Here is a 22,351-nt window from a genome sequence, read left to right on the forward strand (position 1 = left end):
CTGATTGGCCAATAGTTTAATTACTTGGCCGATTGCGTCAGAAAATGTTTGACATGCATTGGGCTATAATTTTAGTTTGTTGGTAAAGAAATTCAAACGTGCGTCTAACGTTACGAATTTGGAATACAAATATCGTATCGGGGGAACATAGACAAAGTCAATACACTTTTTGCGTCATTCGCAAATGATACAAATCTAGCTCGCGCGCATCAAGATTTTGGCTTGCCGACTACCAAGGAGCTTTTTTGTACAATGAAAAATATGATAAAATACTCAGAATTTTAAATTATACAAATGCATTACCGATCAGAAACGCAAATAACGTTAGCATAGATTATTGATTATCATTTGCGTCATTGTCTAATAGCTGGTGGTAGGAATTTGGGTAACTTTTCCACGACTTCACTATGATGATTTTCATTTGCAAGCATATGTTCTTGTCCACATGGGCTAAATGCAGTTATACCATTACCTGAAAAACTACTGTAAAATACTATCACTTGCAGTGTTGACAGTGAACAATTGGAGAAACAAAACTACTAAAGCTATGCTACTTCTGATCTATCGTTTACGCTGAACATAACGTTATATAAAGCTATGCTAACACAGTGGGCGTCTTAGGTGATGGCAAGATAAAGCAATTAGCGATGCAACAAAAGTAGTATTGGCATAGTTTCTATTTCGTAGATATATTGCAATGGCGCAACCGAGGAGGTTGAGCTCCTTGGTGCAACTGACGATGATAATGATGATGTCACACCGATGAAAGCTGGGGGTAATGTGCGCCAGATGGTAACGACAAGAGAATTGACAGAAATGAACGTGTTAGTGACATTACGGAACACATTGTTAGCCTGGTGTCGGAAAAGAAATGTGATAGCTGCGTATGCGGAGTCTCTTCGTCCTCGCACGTAAATACAAGACCAATTGACGGACGAAGAGAATCTGCACCTATAAAAGGTGTGGATAACAGGATAAGAAGTATCAGCCTCATATACCTATATGATAAGAAAATTTTAAACCACATCACATACCACCATGTGTGTGTAAAATTACTTTCGCTAAATCGGCAAATGACATGTAACGGTATAAAAGCTCAAGTACGCTGGTATTTTCATAACAGATGATGTTGTGAAGGCGTGGCGAAGACTTGATCCAATAATATGTGTATTCGAGCCATTTCATATTACTTAAGAAAGATAAAGTCTGAGTCAGAGTAAAAGATTTGCTGACAAAACAACGAAAGGACAACGAAATCAGTACGTGTGAACACAGCGTGTTTAACGTTAGTGCTAACTGTTCTCCAATCAAACAGTGACAACGTAACTGATACAGGCTACAGCCCACACTTTCTGTACTTTGTACAACCACCGCAGCGTCATCTATCAATAACTTGCAGAAATGCAGATGCCAGACAGTATATAAGCCGACGATCGAGGCTGAGTTCGTGTATTCCACCACAGTTCAAATCAAGAACCTATCGATGGCGAGGTCACGTAACCCGAGAGCATGCCTGGAGAACATAAGCAACTGGGTTGCCATAATATTATTATGGCAACCCAGACTGATAGCAATTCCACGATATCCGTTCACTGTTCACAATGTCAACAGGCTCAGTCGGGTCATTACAGCATACTGCCGCTAGATCTAAAATGTGGACATATGTGCTCAGTACTACATCAGCTTTGTACTGTGATGGATCTAACTCTCCCGGAGTCCGACCTTCAACGGTACCGGTACAGCAATGGCAATTTGGGGACATCCGTACTTGTCCACCACAGCCTGAGAGTGGTTCCACGTACTATTATCTTCTCTTCAACTGTCTTCAATCCTACGATCCTCTCAAGTGTATGGTTTGTTGTCCATCGACCGTACTGACACTACTGTCCAAGCGCTCCTGGAGCTCTTCGCCGGCGATCTGTCGCCGTAGACAACATCCGGCGGACGTCTGTGAACGCCACTGGTGTAGTCGGGTCCATGACATCAGTACCAGTGTGGAACATTTCTACGCCATCTTTCCGAAAGATGGTTGAAGTGGCGATTCCTGTTCTGCAGGCCCCCTGATACTATTCTGTCAGGTCACCATCATACCCACCCCTACTGAGGAAGCTGCGGAAGTTCTTCAGTCGTTGTTTCTTCTTTTCCCCCATCACGTCTGCCTCGTGTTCGAGTCGGAGAGTGACATAAGTGAGCCGTTTCTCCCTCTCGTATTCACACGCTCCTCTTCTTTCCCAACTCTCCATCGCGCTCAGGGGCCTCAAGATGATTCTCCTGCTCCTTCGGACGCGGTTCAGCATCTTCATGACAGGCTTGGCTCTCATCATCCTCGCGGTTAGCCGGTAGTCGAGCGTCTTGAAGATAGCGCGTACCCTCTCTTTTAAATCTGTCTCACTGGTGGTCAAGTCTGGGATGTGGTTAATTGAGCAGAAGCCCGTTTTCCTCTTGGCGAGACCACGGCGTGCCTTCTCCGTAATAGGAGTGCGCAATCAGTTTCCAGAACCTGAACAACAGCTTCCTGTAGGGAGAGAAACATTTATGGTTGACCATACAACAATCACTATACTTTTTGTCATGTCAATAAAGCTTTTATCTTGCATGAAGAAATGCCATTAAAGAAACAAACCGTTAAAATGTGTTAATCATGTCAACTGATATGAATCCACTAAGATGCAACTAAGAACATTCAACGACGTTTCTTAGACAAAAAGCGTGCATGATATTGAGCACATATTGACAGGATTGAGAAACCGGCAAGACCAGTTAAGACTGTACATGTCGTCTACTCGTAAATGTAGCGTTCGGAACTTTAGATAGTATTATAAGTCTTCATACGTTTGTGCCGTAGTCATCACAATACAGTCTAACTACTCTCCAGGAAGAGGTTGAGTGGCGTAGATATAGTAGTAGTCGGGAAATTTACCGAGAAATTTAAGAGGTAAATTTCCCGACTGCTAACGTTATATCTCCGCGACTTAACCTCGGAGGTGTGGAGGGTAGAGTCTAACCTAGAAGTTCCGTTTCTTGGAATCCAATAACTTTGCTCACTTGCTGTTCTTTGATGGGGATGCTTGATATCTCGTTTGACTTAGCAGTCTCCTGCCTATATGTTGCATCGTCCTGCTCTGCAGCGTCCGAGGGCCCAGCATTTGCGTCTAGTTGTCCGTCCAAGCTGTCCTGTGGAAGTTCAGGCCTAACAGCCACAGTGCACGGGGGTCTAGCGGCTGCCGACAATGTCGCCAGGTGCGCTTTCATATTGTCAACGGCGCAGGCATCTTCCCACAAGGCCAGGTGAGACACCTCTGCGGTGCCAGTTGTGATGAAGGGCAAGATTGAGCTCGGGTGACCATTCACGTCCTTCCATCTGTGGCGCCTGCTCACTGTGTTGACCAACGGCGCTGACTGAGCCGACACCTGGCGATTCTTGAAAAAAGAGCAATTTTGGCTGCTCGACGGAATGCTGCTGGAAAGGACTTGGCAGGTCACTAGCGACCGTTTTGAGGCACTAGCAAGGGAAGAACAAAGACGGCCAGCCAGAGATTGTCCTAATGGCAACATTTTTGTCCTCAGATATAAATTATCTATGACCAATTAAGGATGACTCGAGGATACAGTGCGATCAGTCGCTTTTGTTTGTAAGACGTATCTAGGTACCTTGTTCTAGAATCCTTGGCATTGTTACGTGATGAAGTAAGTAGCCATGGACAAGCTGTTCTAGAGCTGCTAGCTTTGAATACAATAAAATCAGAAGTCTTTATATGCCATCTACCACCATCTTTATTTGTCTATTCATTTGGATTCGCCACATTTTGTGGAAGCATCAGGTGACTTTCACCTTTCTCGAAATGCCAACACGGAGACCTGACTGTAAGGTTTGATTTTTGTCTACCGAGAAAAGCCCCTTCATGTTCTTTGATGTGCTTCAATCCTACACGGGCCTCAGTCTAATGTTCTATCCCAGGAACTTCACCTGCCGAAGCTACGTACTCATTTTCACCTGATTGACGTAAGGTAATTCGCCTTTCCCACAAATACACGACTATGGATCGAACCCAGGACCCTTGATCCTGGACTCGAGTTGTTGACTCGGAAACTGAAGAGTTCTGAAATCCCTGATAGGTCCCGATGTTGTTGAAACGTACTTTACACCAATTTCCTACTTTATCCGACTCTTTTTATTTCAGAACATATTAGACAGTGGATAGTACACTGATGTGTTACGACGTAACTGTACAACTGATATGCAATGCAACAAAACAGTGTTTGTTCAACATCACGTACGGTGTGAGAGGGACCGGAGTAACCCCGCATATCCTGAAGCAGAGAGATTTTGGCATTTCCGCACGAGTTGAGCTAGTCCCTACCAAACTCCCGCATGGCCGAATAGTAATGGGGGCTTTGGCGAAGTTAGGAATAAAAGCCTAGCAGCAGTTGCCTAGGACTGCATTGTCCGGCCGGCGGGAAAGACTTAAAGGCTGACCGAAATCCCATGGCAACTTATTTGTCCCTATTTGGCCAAATTCTTCTCTTTTTTCATCCAGCTGACACGTCTGCTTGAAGACTAGAGTTGTGCACTGTTCTCCAAAACACGCATCAATTTTCAGGGTTCTGATAACCTAGCGGTCGCGACGCTGATCACGACGTGACTTGGAGTCAAGAGGTGTACAGACATTTGTTTGCTCAGGACAGAAACAGGCACGTTTCGTGTTCACAGAAAACCCGTTCACAGTGGAACGTCAATCAAACAAAGTCGTAAAATCAGAGGCTTCCTTCCCTTCATATCATAAGAGGTTTGGCCCACAACATGGACGGACATCAAGACGTACAGATGCGCCCTTCAACTGCGCCAACTTTCGTCACCGGGTTTCGACAAATCTTCTACCTCGTTACTCCATCTGAGACTACATTTGAGGCTCTAGAGGAAGTTCCGAACTATGTGAAGCAGGTAACATCTCAGTTATGCTGTCTTTGCAACTTCATTCAATGTGATCATTTGAGCCCCCTCTAGTTCCACAAGACGGTGATGGCTGAGCGACCATCTACTATCATTATTGAACGACCAAGTTAGGTTTGTGTGACTCATGATTTGTAATTGAAATATAATGCGTAAAAGTACACACAAAATCTACCAAAAAAAAGATTTAGTTATGAAATTCGCTGAGCGAACTGTCAAATGCTTGGTCGCTTGGAGTCGCAGCCTCTAGCCGTGATAAGGAGGTTAAGTGCTTGACATTGACATTGTCGTCGACTGCATACATTTTGCAATGACGTATTTCATTGATGTTGATTCAATCAGAACCGGTGAAAGAATTTGTAGTTGTAATGTAGGTAGTCTTCATTTTTCTCTGTGGCAAGTGGCAACTCCTGTGTCAGTCAACAGTCATTCCAAAGTCTCTTTCTTCAACCGACCATCCCGATATTCACGTGCTCAGTACGTGATCAACCCAGTAGACTTGTCACACATACGAGTAATCTATGAGTGGTTGCCCTCCACGTGATCATATTGCGTCACGTGAAAAGAAGTGATACTCGGACACAGATAGATACACAGTTGCACACCGCATCCAGTAATTAGTTTATTCATCACGATCCAAATGTCTTGGTCGTGTTTCCCACTGCCTCATATCTCTGGTACAACGATTTTCTCTCATAAGATCAAGACCTGTATCAAGATAAGATTTAACTCATATGGCAGAAAGCATCCAGTTAAGAAAACTAGAAGTTCCCGTATTGCACACACAAAAAATCCGGAAACGACACATATGAAGAAAAAATATACCGTAAGAGGTAAGATATCTGATTTGTAAAGATATTCTGATAAATTTTATTGTAAATCTCAGAATAACGGATATCCCAACGCGAGTCGAATTTCGAAAGCCCATATCGCTATCAGCGACGCCAGCAACCAACTTGCGCCGCTCGGGAGCGAAGATTCGCCGACAAAACATCTTACTAAAACTTAAAGCTGAATCCGCCACTCCGCACACGAAGCAACTGGACACAGAACGTCCACTAACTTGAAGCCTCTTTCTCCAAACGAGACTGGTACTACATCGGAATTTGGTGTGCTCCGACCACCCAAGATTCACGTGCTACGCATGTCTGAACGAGATAAGATGTGAAAACTAGAAGTTTCCAGGCTGAGTACGTGAAAATCCATATGTTCACGCACCTAATATGCCATGAACTTGTAAGGTGCATGTGGACATATTGAGATTTTAACTTCTCCGTTGCTTTACAATATTGTAGAAAAAAGAAAGATGACACGAATCTGTTCCGTGCAAAGTGTTATAGAAGAAAGACTTCCAAAGTATGAACATCATTGCTAAACACGATTCACGTGTAGATCTGACGTGACGTTATTGCTAAGCGCATTCCCAAGTGTTAAGTTGTACCAAAGAAAACGTGTTGAATGATGCTAAACTGTTTATGAAGTAAATACATGCCGCATAACATTACGATAAGTTGCTCCCGTGCTTGGGCAAGGTACGTGTACGTGGTTGGTACTGAAACAAAGAACGTGTTGAACAATGCTGAATTGTTTGTTAAGTAAATATATGATATCATGGGGCTCTCGTCCTTGGGCAGGGTACAAAGTCTTCGACTTGAGTGACCCTTAAGATAAGTCTACATACTGTATAATACAGGGAAGAAAAATGTTCGGAATATAAACGATCATACATGTACATTAGATGAAACATGTGCTTATCATCCATGCATGTTTGTGCAGGGCTGATACAGCACAAACATACAGTAACGCTAGCAATTCAATTAGTCTAAATAAAAGCAACATTAGAGCATTTAAATAGGACAATTCTGCACCCCTTTATATACTGGTGCCGGAAATAAATCAGCAAAGGATCGAGCTAGTTAATCATAACGGTTTCCCGAATCGACCGATGTGGTTGGAGGTTTTCGAACGTTCTCGGGGAACAAAATTCACCGCAAACTACAGTCACTACACTCATTAACGATTCAAGCTTACCACCGAACGTGTCCGATCGAGTTCTATCGAGTATGTTGGATGGACGCAAAGACAGTGGAAAGTGTGCATATTTTAAGACGGTCTCACGGCACAACTTATGGCGCATTCATACGTTGTGAATATTGTTACGCAGTGTAATAAGATAGATTTAACTTGTGGTATAAAAAGAAATGACCAAAACAGTGACTTTGTTTTTATGCTTTGATCGCTCTGATTCTACATTGGGTGCCTTTAAAACATTTTTGTTGCAATACCACACGTGAGGTAGATAATCACACTCTTCCTCTCATTCCAGGCAATGCCCTTTGTAGTTATCTTGTTCCTGGTTGAGACGTTGGTTGCCTGGATACAGAACAGGACCACGCCCAGGTTCAGTAATGTCGTCGCCTCAGGGGGTGTTGCACTTGTCACACAAACCGTCAGGTCAGTAAAAATACCCAAAAAAAAAACGGGAAAAACAAGGAGGTAGTAGCAGCAGAGCCTCTTTGCTCTTCCTATAGTTACTGACAGTAAAGTGATGTCATGATATTGTGGGAACAGATTTAACGTTTTGTGCAGTTTGGACCGGTACAGACGGGATGGACGAAATTTGGTTTATGTGAACAGGTTGTCAGTCACTATAGATATGATTGTTACTGCATTTGTCAATGGGGAAAATGTCAAAGGGACCACTAAAAAATGTTCACATTGGCCAGGTGGTTTTCATACGGAGGAAGTCACTTGTACAGGTTTGGCTGTGTTCCTTTTGTACAGGCTCCTGACTGTAGGTGTTGAAATGATGGCGTACGTCTGGCTGTATCGTCACATGCGATTGGTAGATATGTTGTGGGACTCATCTTTGACCTGGTGGGCAGCATTCTTTGGGGTGGAATTTGGCTACTACTGGAGCCATAGACTGCACCATGGTAAGCGTCATGCATACTCGTAGGTAGAAACAGGTAAAGGTGGTCCCATCGCATTTTTGAGGCCTTAGGGGCAGTGGGTTGTTAACCACAACAAGGAGGTAAAAATTTTAACCTCCTTGACCACAATATCTAGAGCACATAAAATGAACACCAGCAAGGCTACCATTCGTGTATGTCTGCATGATGACACGGATAAAGAATCTAATTGAATTGTCATTCCTATTTATTTCTGATTTAACACTACATATCATTATTCAATTACTGCATACTTGTGCGGATCTTATCAGAAGAATGGCAAAAGTTCAGTAGAGCGAATGTGTTGCCTTTTGCTGTTTATTCCTCTTTGATTGTGATCTGTTTACTTTAGAGGTGAACATACTATGGGCCGCACATCAGGTCCATCACAGCTCCGATGATTACAACATTCTGTCATCACTACGGACATCAGCATTCCAACGCTGTACCTCTTTTGTAAGTAATGTTGAAACAACAAGCAAAGCATCAGAATCGCAACATTGGTAAAAACAGCCTCGGTGGTGGAGGTACTATCAGCACCACGGACAGGGGCCGACAGCTAGCAAAGCCAGTGTATGAAGAAAGCTTTAAACCTCACGTATAGGATATAATTTCAGTTCTAATGGCGTTAACAACGATTGAATTTATCATTGACATTGTAGATATGCGATTTTTAGCGTTAGTGGTACACAACACTTCAAGAGATGCACTAGTCTCAAGTTCTAGGTTTATTCCAGGAAAAGGATATTGCTGTTTTTCAATGTGTCCTGAAGGAAAACGCCGTACACTCTCTATGTTTCCACAGCTCCTGTACTTACCCCTGGCCTTAGCAGTGCCCCCTGCTGCTTTTCTGGTTCATTACCAATTGAATCTTCTATATCAGGCTTGGCTACACACAGAGGTTAGTGGTGAAATTATATATAACATAAACGGTTTATAACATAAACATCATTGCTGATGTGACTCATGAGCATTCAATACACTCCCACCATTGGCTGGAATTACAGTAGTTCACAGAATGCTTACTCCAGTGGTTAGCGACCCTGCCTCTGGACGAAGAGGATAGGAGTTCAAATTGCATACTACTAGAAAGGGCTAAGGTCCCCAGGACAGGACATCTTATTCTCCAAGCAGAGGTTGGGTCGCGGGGATGGTAATGGCCGGGAGCACAGAGAGCTGGTAAAATTCTCCGGCACTAGTATACCCGCGATCCAACCTCTGCCTAGATTTCAAAATTTCCTAGTATAATGTACCCGTAGATAATGAACATATCGCCTGTCTTCTCTGTCTCAACCAGTGGAAGACCCGCTTGTCCAAATTTGCTTTCGCTCTGGCGCTCTGGTGTTCTTTTGTAAAATGCAGTAGTTAGTTTTTAGTCTTACCTTCGATGATGCTCATGTGTTGACAGCTGCCCTGAACAGTGCTTCCATCCCTTGTGCAGGTGGTTGGTTCCCTGGGTCCCCTGGAGTACATCCTGAACACACCGACTCACCACAGGGTTCACCACGGTAAGCTCAGATACAATTATTTCCAATTAGTGGTGCGTACCTAAAGCCCTGACTTGGTCCGGAGCCAAGTCCGGACTTGCAAAAAGCAATCTGTCACTTATATTCCCTTTTTTTGTTCTAAACCGTCTGAAACCTTCCATAGACATATTTCCATAGAAATTTGAACTGGGAAAAGACAAACAAAAAACAGTTCGTGTTTACACTGGCTGTCTATCATTTTCATGTATTTTTCACATTGCATTTCAATTCATGCTAACATGCAATTTTATATGCACCCCCTACCCCCCCCCCCCCCCACCCCCCACCCCCCCAAAAAAATGCTCATAATATGACTTTACGTCCGGACCTGAACCTGAACTGCTGGACCTGAATCCGGACCTGAAATTGAGTTTAGGTACTCACCACTATTTCCAATTGTGAAGTTGTTGTGTTTGGATATCACTTATGTATTAAAATGAAACGTTACCTGTGATTGTACATCTGCTTGGTATTTTTGATAATCTTTTGCGCTATTTCCGTACACAAAGTGAAGACCAGAAAGATAAGAGAGGACTGATCAAGAGCCTGTTGGTAAGCTCTTTGGTAAACGTTGTGTATAGAATTAGCATATTAAGTATTCACAATTTCATTTCTATTGTCATGGCTTAGAAGCACACTTGAAAACCAATGCACGCAGTACGAGGGTTAGTGCGAGGGTTAGTATGTTCACAAAGTATTATTATCACTATCTGTTCTATGATGGTTAAACTAACGTGCCCCCTCCTGATTACACCTGACTGTCCCAACAGGCAGGAATCAGATGGGAAAGAACTTTGGCGGAACACTCATCATTTGGGATCGAATATTTGGTGAGAAAACTTTGGCATTTTATTTTTCTGCGAGCCTTGTGAATCAGGGGTGGTATTTTGCGAATAGTGTAATCCATTCTATCTGTTTGAAACTAGGATGGGTCACTCATGAGGTGGTGGGAGGGTGTCACATGACGAATTCAGGTTGCTATTATTTACCAGTGTCCCTTCAATTGCATCATCAATACTTCCAAATTGTAAAGCTGGGAGTTCAAAGTTTGAGCAGATGTAAAATGTTACAACTGTGTGATGATGAAACTCCCAAAACGCTTTTCCTACACGCTCTCTGTCAGAAAGTAGTCTGGATGCCACGTGGGCCTGTTGCCCTACATACAAGCCTCTGCATTCAAATCTAAACAACATTATAAAACTCGCAAGGGCTTTATAATGAGTTGCATTATTTACCACAGGCACTTTTCACCAGCAGAGTGGACCACTGATGTATGGTTTAAGAACTGCTGTCAACACGTGGGACCCAGTCTGGATACAGGTGAAGATACAGATAGTAAGATTCCTTGATGTGAATGAACGATTCTGCAGTATATCTGCACGAACATTGAATTTTGTTGTCACAAATCACACTTGTCTGGTTCCTAGGTCCTCCACACAAAAATAGCTCAATACAAAGATACAGGCATGCCATCATAACCCAGCAAAAAAAAACTGAACAAATTTCGAGCTTGAAGAAACTGGGAAATCCTTAATGTTGATTCCAAACAAATGGGTTGAATAATTATTTTTGCACCATGCAGTTTCATCACTTTGTGTGTATCTGGAATACATTCTGGAAAACCCCTGGGCTGTGGAACAAGTTGCGTGTGCTGTTTGCCAAGCCGGGCCAGGCAGCCGGCAAACCTCAACTGGGATCTATCCAGGGGCTTCATAAGGTTGGGTCATCACAGCTCAAATGGCTTCATTTCGTCATCTTGAAAACTGTTTAATGTTAGATCAAAAGATATCCATACTGCATTTTATACAAAAGCACATCATCATTATATTGGGTGAGTTGCCTGCGCCAAGTCACCCTCTCTGTCCTGCCGTCCCTGTTCCCACCTGAAAAGGAATTCAGTAAACATACAGTGTATATGTGTGACGACTAACGTTACCGTAAGTTAGTCATTTGTGTACTGAGGTTTCTTCCACAATAAGTTAAAAGAGACATATTTTTAAAACAGGAGAATCCGTGATGTTTTTCTTTATTCTCTAGATACAGCAAGCACCAAAATACGACAGTAAGGTATCCACGGGTTGGGTGTTCTACGTACTGATGCACTTTCTACTCGCTTTGCTGACTTCCAGGACAATTCCCAAGGTAGCTTCATTTTACTTTGGCTTAATTAGATAACTTGATAATCTCCATATCTGCTCCTATGTGATACATGCTGTGCTTAGTCGTACCAGTAACACCTTAATCTTGTATCGTACTTGAAACACCCTTACTTGTACCACCAAATCTTACCCTTGTTCCATCATTGCAAACTCTCTCAGTTTCATACATGATCATTACAGTTTAATATTTCACTCTCTTTTTCATAGGATATGAGTATTTTGGCAACCGTCGGTAAACTGGCAACTATGATGTGGACACTGTCTTGCATGGCAGCAATTCTGGACTGCAGGTAATATAACTACCTGATAAGCTTGGAGGCAAGTTCTATTTTCCTGAAACTGAATACAGTGTACTTAAGGCTGGATGCCATCCTATTACAGGGCTCGCCCTAATTTTTTAGAGCGGGCCTGGTAGTAGTCGGATGGCACCCAGGCTAATTTGCAAACAATGTCAGGTAACATTTGCACAAATCTGCATTTATTTCCATTTCAGGCCAACTGCTCCGCTCATGGAACTGTCCCGTTGTGTGTCCGTGTTGGGAACAGGTTTCCTACTGTGCCTCTCTGGTGGCCTGCTGACGTCACAGCCTCTCCTGACAGCTGTCACTCTGGCCTGTCACGCAGGGTCTGCAGTCCTCTGGAGTGTGGATCTGATGGGGACGGGTTTTCTGCGCGTTAAAAATCTGCGCGCGCGTTAAAAATCTGCGCGCGCGTTAAAAATCTGCGCGCGCGTTAAAAATCTGCGCGCGCGTTAAAAATCTGCGCGCGCGTTAAAAATCTGCGCGCGCGTTAAAAATCTGCGCGCGCGTTAAAAATCTGCGCGCGCGTTAAAAATCTGCGCGTTAAAAATCAAGTTGTTTTTTTCAGAAAATGCGCAGGGAGAAATTCTTGAAAATGTGACCCCATTATATGATTTTCAATCCGTTACCTGATTTTTTGGTTTGAAAACTTAAAAATGAAAAGCCCCTGATTTTAGGTCCCTTGAGAATAGGTTACTTTGCATCTCCTGAATATTTCAAAATCACTTAAATTTGACACAAATACATGGGAAAATTACTAATATGAGGCTTGGTATTGTAAAATATAACAGCTTGAGGCTTTTCTCCATTCTGCAAGCTTCATTCCATCTTTTCTCAAGCAGATTGTTCGCATGCAAATTGGACTACAGAAGGGGATATTGTACTCAAGAATTATACATTATGATACTTAATTTTAACTTGTGTTCACTTTTTTAAGCTTTTAAGTTTAAAGCTGCAAAAAAAGTTTTTAAATCCCCAGGGAATCAGCTAATTTCCATATTTTAACGCGCAGATTTTTAACGCACAAGTTTTAACGCGTAAATTTTTAACGCGCACAAAACCCCAACCTTATAAGATGAAGTCACCATGTCATGTGTTGGAAAGTCCTACTACACCCTACTAGTCTCACATCTCTGAAATCAGCAGATAGTAATACTGTGTGTTCAGATTACGGTTCTGAAAAAAATAGGTCGGTTGGTAGTATAGCTATGGATGATGTTTTTTTTTTCTTTATGATTTCAGCCAGTTTAGCAATGTGAAAATAAATGCACCAGAGTGCTAGTATTTTCAACATCGTATTTTGATAGCATTTGACATCACAGCAAAACTGGACTGGTGAGAGATGTTGGAAAACGTCACTCTACGAGGCTCTCAGATCGAAACTCCTTGTCAGAGGTCGACCCCCCAAACGGCAGCAGGTTTTTGCCATGGTCAGTCGGGTGACCAGAAACCGACATTTTTCTAGGCCTGATCGTCCTCACCGTGCAGCACCAAGAATTGCTCTCCAAGCAGAGGTTAGGCTCCGGCTGTTTTTTGACGTTTTTCTTAGTCGTTTTTACCGGGCTTTCTATTTTGTATTGAATCTTGTATGTTATGTTTTGACAATATAAGATACAATACAAAATGCAAAGCCCGATAAAAACGACTAAAGAAAACGTTAAAAAAACAGTTGGAACCTAACCTCTGCTTGGAGAGTAACCAAGAATAGCTGACATCGGTATCGGCTCCATTTACGTAACATGAAATAAAGTTGACATTACTACCGGGCCTACTGTTAAGCTGCTAGCTCATTTACAACCTTACATAACTCACCTAGTCGACCTTCCTGCTGGTTTGGTACTTTCAATGGCATATTTTTACGTGTTCAATCGTATAGAAAGGTAATACCCTTTGGAACCCTGTGGAAACCACTTTGCGTGCTGAGCTCATCTGAACATGACGGTAAAGTGATTCAATTCATGGCGACACCAGTAGCCAAAATACCGAACTAGTAATACTAGGTCTAAAATCGGACACGTCAATCTGTCCATCCTGTGTATATATTACGTCACATACAAAAATATTATAACACTCCAACAATATATTGAGATACTTTAATGTGTTTGTTGGGTTTGTCTACAGCAATACTAGGATGCATAGACAGAATTAGTGAGAAAGTTGCAATAACGAATAAAACAAGAAATTTAAAAAAAAATCTCAAATATGCCACAGAGTCATGAGATCGTTGGTTTCTTGTTGCATTTTTAAAAATCTTTCTTGCTGTTTTTCTTTGAGGAGAAAGGCCCGGGCTGTGTGTCTGGAACATTACCCACTACGGTTCGATCCGTCTTCCTGTCGTCTACTATATTAAGGTCTCATTGATGTATTACTCCGCGAGTGGGTAATTAAAGAGATCCGAGCCAAAAATGAACGGCTGCACGGACGCATGTTTTGAGCGGTGAGAAATTTCCTTTTAGCCAGCGGAACTGACGTCAAAAGTTAGATTGGTGAAAGCTTATTTGTAACTGAAGAAATTAGCAGGTAAAGTTTTGCAGCCGCGCGCTAGGTCGGAGGTACACAGTCGTGGGTTCTGAGTGGTGCGGTTGTACACTAGCAGCAAAAAAGTGCCTTTTGTGGGGATTGACTAATCGTAGTTTGTAATTGCTATAAAAAAAGTTCCTATGTATAGTTTACGTTGGCAATTTTTTCCCACGATATAGAGTAAATGTGCTCGACATAGAATGAAAAATCTGCTGAAATTTCACGTAGCTTCATTATAAACGCGCCCATTTTAACCACGAATTATAACTATGGAATTAAGTCTATGGGAAGAAGAAACTCATCAATGAGACCTTAACGTCATCCACCCTTCGCAGCATTACCGGGCAACTGTCTGACCACGCGAGCTTGAACGAGTATCCCACATCTGTGCCTCTTTCTATCAGACTCGCTGAGCGACTGCACAACAATCAAATTGAAGTTGTATCTAAAAGGAACGAAGCGCACAAAACGTATTAAGTTAGTTTTTGTAAATCTTAATCTACGAAACCCGTTGTGCGATCTACCAAACCTTTTCCGCAGCGCCGCGGCCCCAGCCTCTGGAGAAGTTGGGTTGATTATGTAACTACGCTGGAAGCTGGCTACCATACATATAAGGCACACAACACGTTATGTAAGTAAGTACAGGAAATCGATGATTTCCCACTGGTCTCTCCAAGATCCAAGATCATAGTCGTGCAGCGTGTGCAGGCCGCGTTCTCCCCGCGACAGAGCCGATCAATGGTTTGCATACTAGTACGTAAACGCAAGGGCATTTATTCATTTCTGATTATATAATGTCCATTTTGTTTATCTCTGAGTTTTTTCGGCCGAGTGTTTTTTTCTGTCGAGTTGTGGCCCCGGTTTCTTTCACTCACATCTCCAGAGCAATCTGAATTCAGTGTCCAAGTCTCAGCGCCATACAAGAATATCAACAAGACGGGAGATCAAAAGGAGAATTTTGGTCGCCATATCATTGTTACAACAGATGTGTTTGAGTTTCGAGGTCGACAATGCAAGAGTAGACTTTGCACTGCTTCCAAAAAAAGAAGTCAAACCCAACCTGTTAGAAATAGCCAACACTAGTATTAGAGTAGAATATTGTTCATGACTGTCCATTGTCACTATGTATATACCGTGTAGATTTGTACAGTCTGACTGCACACACAGACACACACACAAACACACCGACCCTCGTGAAAACATAACCCACATGAAATGGATAAAAACAGAGGCACCTGACTTCAGGATGTTTTTAATTCCTCTCGAAAGTACGTTCGCTGGACACATGTAATGCTACGTGCGTGCAAGGACGTTACATCAGGATGTAACGTCCTTGGTGCGTGTGAGGAATGTTGCAACAGATATTGTGATGGGTGTTCGGAATTACCGGTCCGGGCCGGACCGCGGAATTACCGGTCCGGTCTGTTTAGGGGGCGGAAAAACCGGTCCGGTCTGTTCTGCGTTTATCTACGCCCCCTGGCAGGAAATAGCAGAATTGCAATTGGTATGCTGTGTTCCCGTATATCACAACATGAAGCGCATTGATTGGATGCATGGGGTCCGCATGCTAATGTCACTGTTTACGTCAGATCGATCGGCGACGGTTAACATAAACATTGCACTGGTGGAAAGTTTGCCATGCCCGATACGCTGAACGGAACCTACTGCCAACAACACTCAAAGCAGTAAAACCGACACTAGCTTGAGACAAATAATAGGTCGACAATGATCAGAGTATGATCAGAGTGAGATTTTCTTGTTGGGCCGGCTTTCATTTCATATATGGAATCGTGAAAATAGGATCGTGATCAAAGAACTGAAGTCTGGGAAATCTTCAGACACTTGCAATCGCAATCGTCATTTTGCATTTCATCATGCAAAAATTCAATATACCTATCAAGAAAAGCCAGCTTGACAAACCATATCACATTCTCTATATAAATGACAGATTTTACCGTGATCGATATTGATTGTTGTCTTACACTTGTCGCTAAAGACGAATATTTTTGTTTTGAAGACAACAATCCCATGTAATCACCTGCAAAAGCTCGCACGCCGATCGGAAAGACGCCCGTGTAGTTTTCAGAGCCGAAACCGTGAGTCGTGGGTTACCCTAATATATTCGAATTAAACCAAGGCAAAGTGCCAAATAGTCATCTTAATTTGTATGTTGGAAATAGATTTGACAGGAATTGACCAAAGGTGGGCTTTCAATGTTTCGGCAGTCTCGTGTCGGCCAGCTGAACGCGTGGGAAAAAGTTGAAACAAGAGTGACAGTCCGGGGGTGCCTGGCGTCTTACACGGAGCGCCGCGAGTCTGTGACTGTCGCAGACTCGTGCTGATTTCGTTACACATCGAGTGCGTAGAATTAGATAATGATAATAATACCACAGAGAACCTAAAATACAGTGGTTTGTTCTTTGGAGCTCTTGGCTTGATTCATTTCCAAAAGTAAACAACACTTGTATTTTAATTCAAATCCCACAGACCGACAATGCCACAGCCTGGCTGTTACTATGGTTGTGATTGTGATTGGCAGTCGTGCGGCTTCCTCTGTAATGATATCCCTAACCTACTTAGCATATCGGTACCCTTTGATCAGGTCGACAGAAGTCCACAAACTGCCGAACGATAGCTTTTCAGGATCGTGTAGAACTTCCTACATTACGTTAGAAATCGGAGACAATTTCTAATATTCCCATTACAAATGTCTCACTGAGTATAACCTTTTTTTCTTTGCAAGTGGAAATATAAGGTTTGCCTGAGTTGGTTATTTACCATATACATGTACAAGGTGAAATTGTAGAACCATATTATGCCCGGTCATAACTTTCTATAGATCATTTCCGGTCATTTCTATAGATAAGCTGATGCTCATTTGTTAGGAATTGATTGATATCATAGCTACTTTTCTAGAGGCGGACTTTTCGGATATTTTTTTCTTCTTAGAAAGCCGGAATATATTTAATATACATTGTGTAATACAATATACAATTTACAATATACATTGTATAATGTAACCATATGCCCGGATATACTATGTATTTCTAGATAAGCTGATGGTCCTTGTTTAATTAGTTATTGATATCACAACTACTTTACTAGACGATAACTATGTTTTCATCCGACGACTTTGCTTGAAATAATGCTGCTGGTCGTCGAGGGTGCCGAGGGGCCCAACAAGACCTACCTGTTCCTGACGGAGCTTCCTGACGGAACATCGCTGACTGCCGCTCCTGATCGTCGCACCGACGAAATCAATACAAGGCATTCTTTCAACTTTATGTGCTTTAATGTATTTGTTGATCGTATATGTCTGTTCAATGTTGTGTTGTTTGGCGTAACTAATTAACCGTATCTGTTGAAACTTGTGAAGTCGCAACTAATATTACACTTACTTCTATGTATATACTACATACACTACATACAAAATGTACTATTATTAGGTAGCTACATTTCTAAGTCAGAATAAAGGGATTCGGGGTTCCATCCGTTGCACACTGCTGATCGTCGGGGGTGCAGCTCCACCAAGAAGCCCTAGCCTCTACCAGGCTTCGCGGATCGGTGGTTTAATTGTAGAAAATGGACAAATAGAGTCAATGGTACGCTAGGGGAGTCAGCCGGCTAGAGGAGTTGTTTTCCTCGCCGACGGCCTGGAGTACATTCAACCTTGCAGCGATCCTAGATTCTGATGTCCTGGTTTAACAACTGACACTAACATGAGGCAATAACTGTCATGAGCTCTTGATTTCAAAATCTTGATATAAAAAAATAGCATTATAGAAGTCCATCGTCCATATATTAAAAAAATTGCATTTCCGATTCATACTGCAAGAAATGTCGAGAGGGGGTTGTATGAATGAGCCCCAAAACAAAAGAACATATAATCTTCTGCTTGTACCAAGGACGTTACATCAGATGTAACGTCCTTGCTTGTACAAAAATATCGCTGTTAACAGTGGTGACGATGTACCCCCATTTTAAACCTTGTTTATTGATTCTATAATCTACAACTACAGTGTAGCTGCTGAAAATTATAGGTGAGAAACTGTTCCAGCTCCTTTAATTTGGAGAATACACATGTACACATCATAAAACGTTTAAAACCTGGAAGGTAAGTTCATACGAGAGCTTTCCATCATCATTGTGCAGCTACCAGATCGACCATCATCTATTCCAAATGTGGAAATACGGTAGGTACATCGCTAAATGTAAGATGAACTTCCATGCCTTTGTCATCTTAAGTCGCGGTGGCACCATATATCAGTATAAATCACAACTGAATCTGTCTAACAATTTGTGCACGCCTGTTGAACTTTACGATGTGGGTTTACGATACATGCTATTCCAAAATACCTAAAATATATTAATCGGTACTAAATATCGCTATGAAATAAAGTAAACCAAGAAACATAATCAAACACTGTGGAAAAACAAGCCCCGTGCTGATAGTTGTATATAGCACAGGCCCATTCTTTGAAAACATGCCGTCAAACCAATGCGATTAACCTCCTTGGTCAAACTCAAAGAAGCCGCGCCCCGCCCGCATATGTGTCAATCAAATTGAGCGGCGCGGCAAGAGGGCCCGGGTCAGACCCATTTTTGCTACAATGCTACCGGTATCTGAACATCTATTAAACACATTCACCCGCAGAAAACATCTATTGGTTTCTATTTCAATAATGTAGGTCCCATACATCCGCTCAAAACCACAAAGTTTGACAACATTCCTCACTTTCTGAACCCCACACAAAACCACGCCGACTGCGTGTGTCATACCAAGGAGAAAAGTGCCTTTAAACTCTATAGTGTATATAACATCTTTGGTCATATCTAATAGAAAGCGAGTAAGTAGTAGCTCTAAAATACATAGTTGCACCATTCCAGATATGTATTTGCTGTGCACAGATATTCCTATCAAAATTCAAAGGTGGCTTTCAAACTGCGCACTGGTGCATGTTCCCGATCTTGATCACGCCCGGCGGCAATATCAAAGTTGCCGGTGACTTGTGTTGTCCGGTTATGTTTGGTTTTCTGGGAACATGTACAGGCGCTTTATATTGACGTTGCAATGGTTGCATTTATCTCAGCATTGTTTGAATACACATATTTTTGAATGAAGAATTATTTCAAAGAAAATATGGTTATGAGAATTGTTCTTTCGTGTTAGGAAAATAGCAAAAGTTTAAGATCGGCTAGCCATTTTACTTAAACACAGTCTAATTACGTTGCATACGCGGTAGAACCCCGCCCTTCCGACCAGACGCTGTTAAATTTCTGCCGTAAATCAGGCTGTTTGATTAATAATAATGCTCATGAATATTCCGTGTACACGGTATTCAATGAATATTCTGAATACAACCGACCGGTGAGGTGAGGTGAGGTGAGAATCGACCGCTCTTCACGTGATACCGTCCCGTAAATACGGCCGTATTACGATCGGATTTACGGCGTGTACACGATTATGCTAATCGTAATCGCCCCATCGTAATCTACGATAACGTTAGTGTTCAAAAGTGACTGTTTTACTACAGTGAGTGTTGTTGGCAGTAGGTTCCGTTCAGTGCTTCGGTCATGGCAAACTTTCCACCAGTGCAATGTATATGTTAACCGTCGCCGATCGATCTGACGTAAACAGTGACATTAGCATGCAGACCCCCATACATCCAATCAGTGCGCTCCATGTTGTGATATACAGGAACACACCATACAACATGCAATTCTGTTCAATTCTGCCAGGGGGCGTAGCTACACGCAGAACAGGTCGGACCGGTTTTTCCGCCCCCAAACCAGACCGGACCGGTAATTCCGCGGTCCGGACCGGACCGGTAATTCCGAACACCCGTTTGACTGATTTATGTTACAATTTTTAAGACCATATATCCGAAATAAAGCGCTTTAATACCAACAAGCTTTCGATCAGTCCTCTGATCCTTCTCAAGTTGAAATGACCCAGAGCCTTTGATCATGTATGATCTTGAGGTCAACAAGCCCGCACGCGACTTCATCATGTGTCCGACAATCTGTGTCAAAGGTCAACATACGCTCTTACGTTCGAGCGTACGACGGCCTGTGTGATGTGTGTAATAGTGCAAGGAGGTTTATAAAACTACTCTCCAAGCAGAGGTTAGGCTCTGGCTGTTTTTTAAAACGTTTTTTTAGTCGTTTTTATCGGGCTATCTATTTTGTAATTTTTCTTGAAGTATGCCAGCCAAACTTGAGTCAAACTTCAGTTAGGTTTTGACACAGCAAGATAAAATACAAAATAGAAAGCCCGATGAAAACGACTAAAAAAACAGAGCCAGAGCCTAACCTCTGCTTGGAGAGTAGTTAAAGCTTCAACGGTAAGTGCAAGTAACGTTACGTACTAAACGTTAGCATCTTCCAGTAGATGTGTTGTCACGCAACAGTCGGTTTCCTGGCCACAAGGAAAAGATGGATGACGATGTGATATCTTGATGAAGCTAGAGGGACGTAAAACGGAGGTCCCGTGCTCGAGGAGGTGCCTCGACCACGTTAATCAGCCCCATTACTCATAATTTGGGTAACGTTACCTTAGTACTGGCTGGCAAAATACACCTGGTGATTACGATTATTATTATAACCACTCGCGTATACTGTGTCCAGCGAGTGTGTCAAAGGTCAACGAACGTTCGAGCGTAAAAACAGCCTCGAGTCATGTGTCTGTTTCACTGAAGGCGAGCTCAATAAAAACATATCGCCCTGACTGATGACAGATTCTGATCATAATATTTGCTGAACGGACTACAAAACTCACACATGGCATATGTACTGTATAGAGCTCCCACATGCGTATTATGTCAGGGATTGCCTTCATATCATAGTAGTATAAAATGTTCAGAATCAGATATCTTAAAAATCTCATTGATATTTAACACTAGTAGACAGTACAACATGAGGACTATTGGTATATCCTATTTTTATATTTCAGCCATACATAGTATGGTGAAATATATTGTATTCGTAATGTTTCTTTCTTTCTTTCTTTCTCCTGTCAAATTTTCAAAGTGATTCATCTCCGTCGTTCGTAAACCGAATGACCTGAAATTTGGCACAATGGTAGAGTGGGCTAATACCCTCGGGTGTTTTTTCCAATTTTTTCATATCTGTCTCTTAAGAGGTTTTATTAAGGTTTTTTGGTCAATTTTAGACCAAAACTGTATATTTTGGCCCCTGTACCCTGGTATTACAACCAAATGAGTTGAAATTCGACACAGATGTGCCTTGATAATGCCCCCATATAAATTCAATAACACTTTTGGTGTACAGTACAACAGAATGCTTATTTTTGCGATTTTTTGGCCAATTTTTGACCAAAAAAGGACACTTTTGGCTCCTGTACCTTGGTATTACAACCGAATGAGCTGAAATTTGACACAGATGTGCCTTGATAATCCCCCCATATAAAGTCAATAACACTTTTGGTGTACAGTACAACAAAATGCTATTTTTTGGTCATTTTTTTACCAAAAAAGGACACTTTTGGCTCCTGTACCTTGGTATTACAACTGAATGAGCTGAAATTTGACACAGATGTGCCTTGATAATCCCCCCATATAAATTCAATAACACTTTTGGTGTACAGTACAACAAAATGCTATTTTTTGGTCATTTTTTGACCAAAAAAGGACACCTTTGACTCCTGTACCTTGGTATTACAACCGAATGAGCTGAAATTTGACACAGATGTGCCTTGATAATCCCCCCATATAAATTCAATAACACTTTTGGTGTACAGTGCAACAAAATGCTTATTTTTTCGATTTTTTGTTCATTTTTTGACCAAAAAAGGACACTTTTGGCTCCTGTACCCTGGTTTTAAAACCAAATGATCTGAAATTTAGTATAGGAGTGTTATACACATATGCGCACATGGATGCATCAACACTTTAGGCATACAGTACAACAAAATGCTTTATTTTGC

General features: G+C 42.1%; 2 protein-coding genes across 2 annotated transcripts; one reads left to right on the forward strand and one right to left on the reverse strand.

The window, feature by feature from the left end:
• Positions 1 to 393: 393 nt before the first annotated feature.
• Positions 394 to 4,010, reverse strand: LOC118409850. The gene is made up of 2 exons (XM_035811214.1): positions 3,046 to 4,010; positions 394 to 2,515 (listed from the first exon to the last, which is right to left on the reverse strand). Exons 1-2 carry the CDS (start codon positions 3,553 to 3,555, stop codon positions 2,399 to 2,401), a joined length of 627 nt encoding a protein of 208 aa, XP_035667107.1. The 5' UTR covers positions 3,556 to 4,010; the 3' UTR covers positions 394 to 2,398.
• Positions 4,011 to 4,014: 4 nt separating this feature from the next.
• Positions 4,015 to 12,321, forward strand: LOC118409835 (alkylglycerol monooxygenase-like). The gene is made up of 12 exons (XM_035811188.1): positions 4,015 to 4,942; positions 7,278 to 7,405; positions 7,736 to 7,887; positions 8,255 to 8,358; positions 8,708 to 8,803; positions 9,344 to 9,410; positions 10,199 to 10,258; positions 10,669 to 10,748; positions 11,011 to 11,145; positions 11,466 to 11,570; positions 11,795 to 11,877; positions 12,081 to 12,321. The coding sequence occupies exons 1-12, from the start codon at positions 4,802 to 4,804 to the stop codon at positions 12,283 to 12,285; spliced, it is 1,356 nt and encodes a 451-aa protein (XP_035667081.1). The 5' UTR covers positions 4,015 to 4,801; the 3' UTR covers positions 12,286 to 12,321.
• Positions 12,322 to 22,351: the final 10,030 nt, after the last annotated feature.

This window comes from Branchiostoma floridae, chromosome 2 (genome assembly GCF_000003815.2).
Source record: "Branchiostoma floridae strain S238N-H82 chromosome 2, Bfl_VNyyK, whole genome shotgun sequence".
NCBI classification, from domain to species: Eukaryota; Metazoa; Chordata; class Leptocardii; order Amphioxiformes; family Branchiostomatidae; genus Branchiostoma; species Branchiostoma floridae.